At 46.9% G+C, this 14,726-nt stretch overlaps 1 protein-coding gene across 9 annotated transcripts in view; it reads right to left on the bottom strand.

Moving 5' to 3' along the window:
* Positions 1-21: 21 nt before the first annotated feature.
* Positions 22-14,726, bottom strand: part of CRTC1 (CREB regulated transcription coactivator 1) — a 138,031-nt gene continuing 123,326 nt past the window's right edge. For all 9 annotated transcript variants that reach the window (XM_007489256.3, XM_007489257.3, XM_056822151.1 and 6 more), the window contains 2 exons: positions 12,879-13,059; positions 22-11,782 (listed from right to left, as the gene is read on the bottom strand). In XM_007489256.3, coding sequence (XP_007489318.1) covers positions 11,571-11,782; positions 12,879-13,059 — 393 coding nt within the window. In that variant the 3' untranslated portion in view covers positions 22-11,570. The remainder of the gene's footprint in view (positions 11,783-12,878; positions 13,060-14,726) is intronic.

Raw genomic sequence — 14,726 nt, 5'->3', positions numbered from 1 at the left:
GAGAGAAACGGACCAGCCGGAGACGAAAACATTTGAATTTTATTACATTTCCTTTACAAAGAATGCAAAGATACAAAGACAAAAGCGTCCACAGGAAAAAGAGAAAAGGGCTGAAGTGGGCTGGGGCCAGGGAGCCCGGGTACAGTCCAGATGGGCTGGCCAGGCAGGGCCGGGCGCCTGCAGCCTGGCCTGGGTGCAGACACAAATGGGGGCCACCTCCAAACTCCCACCTCGACCTACCAAGAAAGCAGAGCCCAGAAGCCTCTGGAGCCCGGGGGCCGGAGGGTGCAGACGGTGGACAGAAGGGGTTTGCATATATCAGTGAGACCAGACACAAGTCCTCAGGGGCACAGACAAGATGCTGAACCCTCCAGGAGGCAGCTTGTCACCATTTCTCAATCCCACTCATTCCTCCCCCAGACTCCTTTTCCTGTTTGCTGGCTAGAGGCAATCAGGGGCTCAGGACTCCTGGGGATGGACTCCAACAGAGAAGCTGGGTCATCAACCACTCACCCAGCCTGGGGGGGAGCTTGGCCTCATTCGGAGTTCGCCCTCCTGCTCCCGTCCCCAGGAAGCAAAGGCAGGGCCATGCGCCGACACTGACCCATCCCCTGCCCCTCCAGTCAGCCAGGCTGGATGAAAATGAGGCCTCCCTGCTCAAGCCAGGATGGCCCTAGGATTGGAGAGAGGCAAGGTCAGCACCTGAAGGAGCCCTTCCCAATAGGGTGAGGGGTTTGGAAGTGGTTAGGGTGATTAGACCAACCAGCCCCGTTTCTCTGGATGTGGCCACAAGGGCTGAGGAGGAGGAGTATTTAAGGCCTGACCAGCAGCTCCAGGGAACTGGGGCATGAAGCCCTGCCCTTGGGAAGCCTCTAGGCTCCAAGAACAAAGAGAGGAAAGCCCCCCTCATGTACTCCTTTTGCCGGACTGAGCTGGGGTCTCCTCATGAGACCTCCAGGGCTCCTGCCCTATGAGTCTCAATTTTCTTTGTTTCCAAAACTCCTTGGGCCCAAGGGCCCAGCTGTGTACCACCTTAATTCCTTTGTGGGCAAAGGCTGGCCCCTTACCTAACAACAGTATGACAAAGGGTTGGGGGCAAGGTATTGTGGCTTAGGACTCTGGGATTCTACCTATGTATTCTCCCTTTTGCCCAGTCTAAGTTCCTGCCACTGACTGGGTGGGTCTCAGTTGTTCCCTTGGCAAAATGGGGAGAACCAGCCCCCAATTTCTAGCAAGGGAGCAGGGAAGGGGCTTAGTCCCTAGGTCCTCTGAGCTCTGGGCACTTAGGACCAACTGAGGTGAGGAGATGGAGGAAGGGGAGCGGAGAAAAATACATCTAACTATCCTTTGGGGGCTGATTCTCCAATTTGTGGATTCACCAGAACTTTGTTTCTCTGCCTGGCCATGAATTCCTCCGAGCAAAGGGTAGATATCAGGCAGAAAGGACTTCCATCCCTGGAGGTGGAATGAGTGCCACGAGGCTTGGGGACCATGCAAGCTAGCAGATGGGCAGACGGCATCCCCCTAAAAATCTAGGGCTTCCTCTCAGGAGGCTTAGCATTCTAGAATGTCAGACACGTTAAACACTGGCAAACACAACCCTCTATTTTTATAGTTGAAGAAACTGAGGTCACAAGGAGGAAGAGACTTTCCCAGAGTTACCTAATGAGGCTCTAAGTAGTGTCAGAACAGAATTCAGGACTCCTGACTCTAAGCCCAAGGTTCCTCCCACCTCACCATGCTGCCTTCCTTGAGTTTCCATCTCCACATGGGCTATCTCTCCTCTCCTCATGAGAACCTGGGCACTTGTGCCAGGCCAGCCCACGCCCAGGTGCCCTGTGACACAGAGGCTATAGCCAAGGCCCTGGAAGGGCCTCTGGCCAGGTGAGTCAGGAGGGTCCTGCTCTTGACCACCGGCCTGCAGAGTGATCCGGGCTTAGTTATTTCTTCATTTCTGCTTGTAAGCCAGGGAAGGCTGGCCTAGCTGATCTGTAAATTAATTTGGGTTGAGGAGGCCAGCCCAACATTTCCTCTTAGGTGCTAGGACTGAAATTCTGGGAGCTGCCACTAGATGGATGGCAGTCCTGGGAGATCCCTCAGGCAGGAAGCCCAGCTCTGCTCAGCAGAGCTTCATGGGCAGATGCTGACAGCAGATCATGCCAGGGTGCTGGGATCGCAGAGCAGGAGGGCAATGGGAGACGTCTCCCACAACGGGGGATACGAGCGTTGGGCGAGCTCAAAGGGTGGCCGGGGGTGAGGGTGGGGATGGGGAAGGAGAATAAGGGCTGCCGCTCTCTGTGGTTGAGGTGCAAGGACTGAGGACATGCCCGTTCCCACATGTTAAGCCAGGCCCTGCTAAGGAAGCAAGCTTCATCGCCTCCTGGGGCACAAAAGGAGCTCGACTTATCCTCATGTAGGAAGGGCCGAGGGGAGCACAGATCAAACTCTGGCTCTGGGACTTGGGATCTGAACGAGCTTGGGCAGGTGGCCTTCTTTCCCCGGGTCTCAACTCCTCTCTACAGGATGAGATCACCTCTGAAGTGTCGTCCAGCTCCGAAGCCCTGGGATACGGGATGCTGTGGCCCGGCGCGCGATCACAACCAGCCCATTTAAGACTGGCTGCTAAGGGCAGGCCTTCAACAACACCTAGTCTCCTGGCCTGGAGCAGCTGCCTACAGACTCTGGTCTCCTTCTTGCCCCTTCAATGAGGAGATGCGCTCCTGAGAGGTGGGAGGTGGCAGCAGCACCTGAGCCACCCACAGCCAGCCAGACACAACATCATTTGTACCCCCTTTGCCAGAGGAGCAAAAGGGAGGGCTGGGCAAAGTCCCTGCAAATAAGGCAAAGGGAGGGCAGGGGGAGAGGGGCTGGCAGCCACAATGCCAGCTGCTTCCTGCAGCAATAGTCACAGTATCTAAGGCATGAGAGAGCCTGGAGGAGGGGGCCTCAGAGATGGGCAAAGCCATCCCCGGTCCCTCAACTCAGCTTCACTTTCAGGATGGGAGATAGGGTGTGGCCAGTGTCTTTGCAGCTCTAAGGGGCAGCCAGTAGTCTTCCCTGTTGAAGAAAGAAGCCTAAACTATCCGAGACCAGCAAAAAACAATGCCAAAGAAGCTCCTCCTAACTCACGAAAATGGCTTGACAGTATCTACTGTGCACTCAGGACCTCGTATCATGGTTTACATCAGACTTTTTCACTCAACTGCCTCCCGGGAAGAAGTGTTGAGACAGAGGACAGAGGAGAGCAGTGCCAGTCAATAGGCTGAACTAGTCTCCTTGGACTCCAGGGAGAATGGCCAAACCTCAAGAAGGCCACAAGAAGCCTCGAAAGCATCCGAGGTGGTGGTGGTGTTGGGGTGTCTCTTTTTTTCCAAGGGCAATTCACCAGAATATATTGGGGATACTTTATTAATGAGATGCAGATGCAGAAGAGCCTTTCAGATATCTATAATCCAACTCCCCCATTTAACACATGAGGAAACTGAGGCTTAGAGAGAGGACATGACTCACTGAAGTCAGGAAGTAACAGAGCTGGGATTCAAACCAAACAGGCCTCAGTAGCCCCGTGTTGGCTGCTTTGGCAAAGGAAAGTTTTCTCTTTCCCACGCACTTCTCTTTCTCCTCTCTGATCTGGGCCCGGGATATCCAGATTCCAAGATTCTTTTTCCATAGATAGAAATCCTGAATGCAGGTGAGAGTAGCTGTCTGACCTTGATATAGAGGAGATCAAGATGGACCTCCTTAGGGTCTAACTTTAGCAAGGGTAGAAGGAAGAAGAAAAACCACAGGAAGATCTTCGGTTTAAATCTGTGATGGTCATCTCCATTTGCCTCACTTCACAGGTGAGAAAACGGAGGCTTGGAGACTTTGAATGACACACTCATAGCCACGTGGGTATTCTGTGGCACATGTGGCATTCTCCATACCCTACCATGGCAGGGCAGGGCAGGGCAGAGGCACAGCTCTCTACTACCTGACAAGGGAGCTTTCTTGGGAAAGGGTATTCAGTCATTTTGCTGGCCAGTCCCCTCTCCAACCCTCCTCTCTCTCTTAACCTTCTGTCTTAAGAATTGATACTAAGTATTAGTTCCAAGGCAGAAGAGTGGTACGGGTTAGGCAATGAAGATTAAGTGACTGGTACAGTCACACAGCTAGGAAGTGCCTGATACCAGATTTGAACCCAGGACCTTCTGTCTCTAGGCCTGCCTCTCAATCCCCTAAGCCACTAAACTGCCCCACAGCCAGTTCTCTCTTCCACAGGACCATAGGATTTAAAGATGGAAGGAGCCTTAGGGAGCATGTAGTTCAGGGGTTCTTTGCCTGGGGTTCACGAATCTGTTCTAAAATATTTTGGGGATTGTATTTCAATATAAATGGTTTCCTTTGTAATCTTCTGATTTATTTTTTATTTTATGCATTAAAAAAAAAAGCCTAAGACACAAAGAAGGTTAAGAATTCCTGACCCAGGCCCACATCCTTGTTTTACAGATAGAGCTCTGGTACCATCCTTGTGTTCACAGTTGGGAGCTGAACCTGGCATGAATCTGGCCTATCTAAACCTCATTTCCTTTCCATACTATCATCTTATCTCTACAGAGCATGTGGAAAGAAGAGACAGGGAAAAGGAAATGAAGGACCTCCTCACACTCCACAGTCCAGCCCCAACCCAAATGAGCTAGGCCTTCTGATTCTGATGATTTCCCTAAAATTCTTCCCCTCCCTGGTTATCTGGGTATCTCCTCCAGGATGAAGTCGACCCAACTCTCATAGAGACTACAGAATTCCCTAGCTGCAAGAGTCCTCAAAGATCAAAGGTATAACGTCTGGGACAAGTGCTTCCTCATACCAATTCTGCCTGCACGTTTTTAAGGTCCAGAGAATTCACTAAATCTGGAGATAGTCAATTCCATTGTGTAATAGCTTCAATTCTTAGGACGCTCTCCCCATTTCCTTGTGATTTCCCCCTCACTGGTCCAATTCTGGTCTCTGAGATCAAACACAACAAGTCTAATTCCAACCAGAGGAAGCAAATGGCCCCAATGGAGATATCTCTGACAGAACTCCAAGTCAGGCCCTTGTTTCACCCCTGCCCTACCCAAAACCAACATGGACTAGATACAGTCAAAAAGGTCATGGTCTACCCTGTATGACCTAGATTTAGAGTAAAGAGACCTAGATTCAAACCCTAGCTCCAACATTTATTAGCTGTGTGTGTGACCATGAGCAAGTCACAAGCACTCTGTCTCTCTAATTCCTTACTTACAAAGTGAGAGTGATTCAAAATAATGTAGTAACTACCCACAGGGTTACTGCCTACTCTACTGTCCTTGAGCCCACAGGACCCTGTAGATGACCACTGCCATGTCCTTATATGGGAGGGAGACCTGTCCAGCTAACCTTCCACTGAGACAACAGTCAAGCATTTGATGAAATGCTGAGTACCCCATTGTCCCTCCCACCTCTCTGACTTGGCTGCTTTTCTCATTCCTGTGGAGTACAAAAAGCAGATCCAAAGGAAGGAAGGGGCTGGTCCTGCCTATAGAACAATCTTCCCACTGGCTTCTTAGCTCCCAGAGGGAAAGACACCTTAGTCAGTCACCTCCGTGTTCCCTATAGTATGGGGCCCTAGAAAAAACAAACATCTGTGTCCTTAATGAGCAGCATTCAACAGGAAAGGGGTAACAGAAACGTTGGGGATTCGGCATTTGTGGATTCACTAACAAGGATGAGGCAAAGAGTTCAATGTTTCTTGGGGAACGAATGCTTTGCCACCCTTCTTCTTCCCTCCTCAGAGTAGCTCAAGACCCTGATATAAAACTAGCAAGAAAGAGTCCAGAGATTGTTTGTTTGGGATAGGGTGTATTTTAAGGGAATACTTCAATGGTCCAAGAGTGCTCCTGCAGGTGGGGAGGATCCCCATAATATATGGAATCCAGAGTAGGAAATATATAAGCCAAAAGATTCTGGAAATCAACAGCTTGATAGGTTGAATATAAGAAACCTGGAGTGGGGGTAAGGAGCAGGAGGGGATAGCATTCATCAGGCTTATTTCTACTGTATCCCAAATGGTACAGGGACAATGAAGAGTGGTCAACAGGGCTTCCAAATACTGTGGCCATTTTGTTATCCTGTGCTCCTAGGAGAGCTGTGTTAGAGATGCACCATGTGGTCTAGCCTTCTGGAGGGAACTTAGGAGCTAATATCAGGAGAAGAAAAAAATCTTGTGCCCTGGGGACCTCACAAAAATGAAGGCTTCTCAGTGCCTCGATAACCACCTTAGCCTCATCCAAGAAGCCTGGGTTCAGGTGCTCTTAATTTTTGACTGGGGAAGGGAGAGGGAGTTATTGATTTTGTTGATTTCATTTAAGAAAGAAAAACACTTAAAAAAAAACTATGTCAAAGAGGGTGGACTTAGGGAAGAACAGTCCTTGTGTTCTAGTTCTGACGATGCTACTATTTAAGAGGCTTAACCTTGGGTAAATCATCCCCTTCTTCTGGACCTCAGTTTCTTCCTTTATAAGATAAGGGGGTTGGACTAGAATCTAGTCACTAGGTGATCACTAAGGTACTTCCCTGTTAATTCTAAACCTGAAATTCCTCCCAGCTCTGACATTTGGGGTTCTGAAGGTCCTCCCGGCTCTGACATTCTCTATTCTAAGAGTCCTCCCAGCTCTGACATTCCATGTTCTAAGGACCTTCCCAGCACTGACATTCTGTGCTCTAAGAGCCTTCCCAACTCTGATGATCTATATCCTAAGGGTCCTGCCATCTCAAATGTTCTGAGATTCTATGGCTTAAGAGTACAGGAGCCATAGCAGTTCCCATTCTCTCTACAGGAGGAGTTTCAAAAAAGCTTTTTGTCACAGGAGTTCCCTCTGTCCAGGAAAAGGTTTTGAGCAGTACAGGACACTGGTCATGAGCTCATTAACATGCGGGCGCAGCCCTGAGACACATGTGTCCTGCTGCTGCCTCCAGTCCCATGCAGGTCTCATGCAGGCGGCACAAAAGTCAGCCGGTGTCGATCCAGATTTACAGAGAATGCAGACATCAGTACTATATACATGATGCAAAACAACACCCCCACCCACCCCCAAGATTCCCAAACGGCAATAAATAGCAAAATCTACAGGGTTTCTTTGAAGTCACAGTATTTTCTACATGATGAGAATGCAGTTTCCATTGGCTGGTTGCTTTTTTGCGAAAAAGATTGGCAAACACAACAACAATCTTTCTTGGGGAGAATGTTAGAAAAACCTCCTAGAGAGCCACTGGTAGGGCAACCGGGGGAGAATTAACCCTTTGAGACTGAGAGAATGAATGCCCTGGGAGACTCACTATTCAAATGTCCTCAGCACCAAAATCAAAGCCAAATTGTTACATATTTCTCCACTCAAATAATTCCCTTCTTATTAGTAGCCAAGGTTCTGTGAGCAGAGGCCCACTGGCATTTCTTTGGTGGCTAAAAATTGAACCCTATTCCCTAACCCTCCATCCCAGTCCCTGGTGCTACTTCTTTTTATGACCCTCTTCCCATTCATCTGGACTCCAAGTGCCCAGTCAAGGAAGGGCCCCCAAACTGCTCCCAAACCATAAATTTTCCAAAGAGACTTTTAAATACAAAAGCTTATGTGGTGATTGACAAAGAGGAAAAAAACTCATTTGATCAAACCATTCAAGTCTCACCCTCTTGGTCTCACCCATAGCCCCAGTGATGGAGGATATGGGATATTCTGGCAGCACAATCTCATATCTTCAGGGTGTTACCAAGATGGGGCCCAGTGTGCCATTCAGCTTCTCAAAGGGTTAATACAAGTAGCAGGCTATCTCTCTCTCTTTGGGACTGGAGACAAGAGACTCCTGTCTATGCCTGTCATCCCCTTCCACATCACGCACCTCCAGAAAGGGACCAAACACAGAGAGAGAAAGACAGAGAGAAAGACAGAGAGACAGATAGATATTGGCTAAATTAGATGGTCCCCAATGCCTTGTCTGAGAATTGCATCCAGATGGGTTATTTTATTAAGGCCATTTTTTTAAAAGTTCTACTTACAAGTCTAATAATAAACAAACTCTCTTATATACATGTAGTTTTGTCTTTTGTTTTTTTGTTTTTGTTTTTTAAAAAAAGACCATGTTCTCCAAGGTAGCGTTTAGCAACATCATGTCCCTGTAAAAAACTATCCACAACACAATCTGGTTAGTGAATTGAACAGACAAATGCCTTCCAAACTGGATGCTTCATTAAGAGACAGTGGTTTAAAAAAATAACGTCTCACAAACAAGCATTTTTCGTGCACGAGGTTTGGCTAGCCCGACTGGGCGGGGACACCGAGTAAATGAACAAACAGAACTATCAGAGAGCAACGAAACTTGCAGGAAGCACAGAAAATTTGCACAATACCTTTGGCTGTTCTGAAGGAAAGGACTGTGATCGTCTTTATGAAAGTAACTCAAGCTCTTATGGGTGTATGCCTCTTCCATTGGAAATGATCATTTTGGGGGGAGGGGGGATAAGGGAGGTAGAAGTGGAGAAAAGAAAAAATAAACACAGCATTAGCAGAGGAAAACAAGCAGATGCCTGGAGCATGGCCGCATGGGGCAAGATTTTCTTGAGCCTTAAATGGAGGAGACAAAGGGCCCTCCCCACCCGTCACCCCAGTTCTTTAGGAGAGAAAGGAGGGGGGAAATTCATGTTTTGGAAGTTCATATTCTAAAACAAGAATCACCCTCCCCCCCAACCCTTCATGTCATCTTAAGTGCAAATGGTTAGAAAAATAGCCCAGAAGCATGGAGAATGAAGGTTGTGCCCAGCATGGACAGAGGTATGGTTAAAAGAGCTCTGGTCTCAGGGTTGTGACCAGCTTCCCCTGGGTTTCTTGAAGCACACAGAAATCTAGCTATAACTCATGGCTTTCTTGGTCTCCCCAAAGTGTTGCTTTAGAGGGCTATTCTGCCTGGACGCTCCCAGATCATTCTAAAAAGAGGTGGAGCAAGGAGTACTCCTCGAAGGAAAAAGAGTAGAATTTGACAGTAAGTGCCCCTATGGCATTTTGGTCAGCAGTATGGGGAAGGGTGGGGAACAGGTAGGGAGGAAACACAAAACTAACTCTTCCATGAGAAAAGTTAAAAGGCTTTTTTATTTGGGGGAGGTGGTATATTATATCTGAATGAGCTGCCTTCTGTGCATTCCCTTCATGAGTATTTACTACCAACTAGCTAAAAATAATATAATTCATATGAAGAGATCAGGGACTAGGGGAAGAAGTCATCATCTGTCAAGTCCTGTCATGGCAAAGACTGTTGAATGAAGACAAACCTACCTAAACCATCAAACTTTTCATGACACAGGGCTTTGGGATCCTTGGTAAACAGTTAAAAACAAAACAAAACCTCAAAGGCTCAAGAATTTTCATAATCCTCCATAACCTGCCTGGTCTGGCAAGCCCCAAGTCTACATGGAGGTTTCACAGGAACTTATGGGAGGCTGGGAATTTGCATGGTGCAGAGGGAAGAGCAATTGACCCAGAAACAGAAGTCCTGGTTTCTAGCTGTGGTCATGATTTTTTGTGGAACCTTCAAGGAAATCCCTGACCTTCCAGGCCTCAGTTTCCTTCTTTGTAGATTTGGGGGTGGGGAATGTCAGACTAGATCAGAGGCTCTTAACCTGGTGTCAGTGAATTTGTTTTCTAAAAATATTTTGCTAACTCTATTTCAATAAAATTTATTTCCTTTATAATCTCATATATTTTCTGTGTTTAAAAACATGATCCTGAGAAGGGCTCCATAAGCTTCAGCAGACTACCTGCCCAAGAGGTCCAGTCCAGGACAAGAAAGGTGAATTTCTCAGAAAGCCAGAGATTTCTAAGCCCCCACCACCACATGTGGGAGTCTAGGATTCTCTGTAGGGTCCTTCAGCCAGATTCCACTCTAGGACTTCTGTTGACCATCTTCACTGATGACTTCACTAAAGCCCAGTGGGGCAGGCCTCTGAGGAGACTGTCAGAAAGCCCCCTGCCTGACAGGGCCCTGATTAACTTGCCATTTTCTGCAGTTATAAGCTGGCCTGACCACTTATTCAGAGACACTGAAAAGGTAGCATTCTTTATTTAGATTCAGACTTAGATGTGATTGTTTCTGGATGAGAGTTGCTTAAAATTCCAGTTGGTTTAAAAATATAATTATTACTGCATATCATTCTGGGAATAAAAACACAAGTGGATGCACTGTACAGACATCATACAGAGCATCATTGGCTCCATGGAGTTTGGTTACATCTCAACTATCCAAATACTTAAATACAAAACAAAACAAAAACAGAAAAAAAAATCACAAATTCCTTAAATAACAGTATGTAAAGTTAACTGAGAACACATAACAGGTAATGAACAATAATAAAAAATAAGTCCAAAAATGTCCCACCTTTCCTTGGACTCCTCACAGGAAAGAGACCCCCTCCATTCCTGCCCAGGAACTGTACAAACAGGGTAGACTGGAAAGTCTTGGCAGGGATAGCATGGGGGTGAGAGTGGGGGTGTCAGTAGGGATGGAGGGCAGGGAAGAGGAATGAGGAAAAGGAAAACGACTGAGTCTAACATTGGCCACAGAAGCCATTGTAGCTGCTTTAAATCTTCTGTTCTCTCCTTCATTTTCACCAGGTAATGAATTATAGTACTTTTTGTGTGCTCAGAAATATAAAAAGAAATCTCTCAAAATAGTGTTTCTTTTTGCCTTTTTATGCCCTCTCTTCCTCTCTCTCTTTCTCTTGGGAGTGGGGTTGGGGAAGGAAGTGACCATCCAACAAAGCACTCTTGGGGGTGGGGTGCCTGCTTTGGCTGTTGCTCCCTGTGTCCCAGAGAACATGGTTTCACCAAGGGTTTGAGAAAAGGCAGTGAGGGCTGAACCAGTGAGGAAACAAATCAGAAAACGCACAAGGCATACCCACACATTTAGAAGCGCCATTACATTATGAAGCGGCTGTAACCAAGCAGTCAGGGAGGCAGAACCCCCAGAGCTCTGCTGCTCTCCACCTCTGGGTCTGAAAGTAGCCCCAGAGTATCAGCCTGGAGACTGAGAGCCTGGAGGCAGGAGAGGAAGGGAGGGAAAAAGGGAAGGAGGGAGGGAGGGAGGGGACAAGAGCAGAAATGGCAACTTGAGGAGCACATGGACGCCGGCCAATGGTTTTGGTATCTTACAGAGAGAGACTGCTCAGGCTGTGGTCACGCTGCTTCATGTTGGTGACCACATACACCCCCCTCCTAGTGCAAGAACAAATTCACAACCTCACGCTGGGACTTGGGCGGGAAGGCGGATGCGGGATCCAAACTCATTCAATGGCAACGAGTAGACTGAACCAAAGGGTCCAAGATGGCACCAGGGGGTGAGGCTGGGGGTGAAGGGATGAGGGGGTGGCAGCACTGCAAGCTTAGAACAACAAGCTTTACTCAATTGAATGGGGCAGAGCGACTGCTCTCAGGAACCGTGGAATCTGACACCACTGACCCGAGGGCTGTATTCAGTTCGGCTGGACACCAGGAAGGTGGCACGTTCCTAGGCTCATGGATGTCCACGCCCTACAGCCGGTCCATTCGGAAAGTGTCCTCTGTGGCAGGGTCAGTGAGGACCATGTCAGGATCATTGAGCATGTGAAGTCCATCTAGGGTTAAAGGGTCAATTTTGAGTTCGTCCAGGGGGAACTGGGAATCGGAATCAAAACTGACGTCGCCAACTCCTGCCAAAGTGCTGGTCAGTTCTTTTGATAAACTGGGAGGAGACTCTCCTGTCACTGGATGGGAGAAGAGATACAAAAATAGGATTAGCTTCTCTACCCCAACACATGACATTCCCTATCCAAAGAAAAATGAAGAATGATTCAGGGAGAGCAGCTTAGCTCATGGGATGTTTCTTGCCATACCTGAAAAAGGAGATTCTAACTGGGTGCCTGGACTTTTCACAGTGCTTCTCTGGGACCAGAGGGAATGAGGCTACCTGAAGAGATGTATACCTCAAGCCTTGGGGCCCAAGTCACCCAGTCTTTAAAGTATAGTGTATACGTCACTTTCCCCAAAAGTTTTGCCATATTGCTATAAAGCCAATTCCAAGCCCTAAATCCCATCTCAACTCGTTCCTATGCCTGCAGATAGAAAGACAGACATATATGCACACTAAAAACACACACACAAAAATTACATAGCATCAGAGAATGTTTATGCAAGTGGTAACATTGAAATGTATTTCTACAGATGCATAAGCATTTTATACAAAATACATTGGTTTTCTTTGTCTTGAAGGAAAATGTTTGTTTTAGCACAATTCAACAAACATTCATTACACACCTACTAGTATAAAGCATCATGTAGGTATTAGATAGACAAAAACATAATAGTGCCTAAAGGAGCTTATATTCTACTGGGTATGAGTTTGTTCTTCACTAAAAATACAACTAGCAGAGTGATAGAACTGTAGTTAAATGATTAAGAAATAGTAGCAATGGGACAGCTAGGTGGCTCAGTTGATAGAGAGCCAGGCCTATAAATGGGAGGTCCTCTGGCCTCAGACACTTTCTAACAGTGTGATCCTGGGTAAGTCACTTAACTGTTATTGCCTAGCCCTTACTGCTCTTCTGACTTGGAACTGATACTTAGTACTGACTCTAAAACAGGTGGAAAGAGTTAAAAAAATAAATAAATAGTAGTGATGATGACAGTGATGGATGGTGGTAATAGGTGATGACAGATCATAATGCTGGTGCTGAGAGTTGGGGGAAGTGATGGTGCTGATGGGTAGGGCAGATGATGATGATGGCTAGCAATCTCAGAGAAAGAGAAAGAAGCACTGTGGAAGTCTGGCCTCAGGTTCTGAGGGGAGAGGGAGAAGCTTACCTGTAAGGATGATGTTGGGGATATTTCCGTGGCTTGAATAGTTTAGCTGTTGTGAGTCTTGAAGGCTGCTGTGACTCCCTGTCAGTCCCATCATGGCAGCCTGTGAGTAGTTAAGTGTGGAGCAGGGGCTGTACAGGCTGTTAGAGCTGATAGCGTTTTCAATCATATTAAACTGTTCCAGCTGAAGATCAAAGCATAGAGCAACTATTACCCCAACCACATCAGGCCAGAGAATCCTGCTGCCATGTCCAGCTCAGACTGAATGTACAATTCATCCCCAGAGGACAAGTAAGTACATGCTCTAACTGGTTTTTGGACTCTTTACCCCCGTCTTTTTCCATTCAATTCAAGTGGCCTACATGCTTGTTGAATGAATGAATGAATGAATGATGATGATGGGTCCTGCTGATCTTTTTCAAGAACTGCAAATGACCTTAGAAGACAGTCTGCTAAGCTCTTTCCAGAAGAGGAAAGAGGAGAATAGGCACTGGCAAAGCCTTGTTCTCTGCCATCTCTTGACCCAGGCTGGCAAAAAGGCAACCATGCCCATCACATAAATCTACACACAGCAGTGCCCTTCTATGAGAGGGGTATGGGCACAGCTTCCCCACCATCATCTGAATTTTGGTTCAGACCCCTCTCCTTTCTTTTGTTCTCTCATGCACCTCAGAGGACAAGGTGCAGCAATGGTGTGCTATTTGCCTGAGGGAGAAAAACAAAAACTACTCAAATGGTACCCATTGCCCTTGATGCCTTTGAGTTGGGATTCAAACCAACAGTTTCCCTTTGTACCCATACTTACAGAGAACATCTCAGACACTGCCTCACTTGACCCTTCACAATTCACCCGGAAGTGAGCAGGAATCCAGGCCCACTTTGCAAATTAGGAACCAGAACTCACTCACCCTGAATGAGGAGTTAAATGATTCACCCACAGTCACAAAACTATAAAATGGTAGAGTCAGCACCTGAACCTAGGTCCTTGGATTCTGAGTCAGAAAATTAAGGAGTCTCTTTGCCACATTTTACTGACTCTCATTTCAAAGCCTAGTTGGACCTGGAAGTAGAGGGATCTTGAAGGCCATCAAGAATAACTTTATTTTACAGATGAGGAAACTGAGGCCCAAGAAGGTCAAAGGATCATAGAAACAGATCTTGAGCAGTGGAACCTCAGGGGTTGAGGCTTTAATTTTTTTTTCATTTTATGTTTTGTCTTAGCATCAGAAGGACAAATAGCAAGGACTAGGCAGCTGGCATTAAGTGACTTGCCCAGAGTCACATAGTTACGAAGTGTCTACACTCTTATTTGAACCTAGGTCTTCCTGACTCCAGGCCTAATCCTCTATCTAATATGCAAACTAGCATTTAATAGATGAGAAGACTGAGGCCCAAGCAGAGAAGCCATTTGCCCAAGTTTACACAGGATATAAGTGGCAACTCTGAGATTTGAAGTCAGGCCCTCTGACTACATCTACTCTTAACCCTAACCTCATGCTGTTTCCTATAAGAAACTGGCTGAGTGTTGAGAAAAGTTCCTAAAACTCTTTATTACTTAGTGTGATATATTAGAAAAAGTCTTGGTCTGGGATTCAGGAAACTAGGGTTCTAATACTGATTTTGCCATTCTGTCTGGAGTTTGTGACCCTGAGTAAGTCACCAAACCTCTATGGGTCTCCCTGTTAGACTAAGTGATATCAAAGGTCTTTTTCTGGCTGTCAACACTTCCATTTCACATTCCAACTCTGCTACATGAAATGCCAGAATTCACTGGTTGGAGGAAAAAAGGACCTTGAACCTAGGATCAGGCCTTGTGGCCACAATTGTGGAGGGAGGCAGAAAGCGGCTTGC

This window comes from Monodelphis domestica, chromosome 3 (genome assembly GCF_027887165.1).
Source record: "Monodelphis domestica isolate mMonDom1 chromosome 3, mMonDom1.pri, whole genome shotgun sequence".
NCBI lineage: Eukaryota > Metazoa > Chordata > Mammalia > Didelphimorphia > Didelphidae > Monodelphis > Monodelphis domestica.
This window is presented reverse-complemented; position numbering and strand designations above follow the sequence as displayed.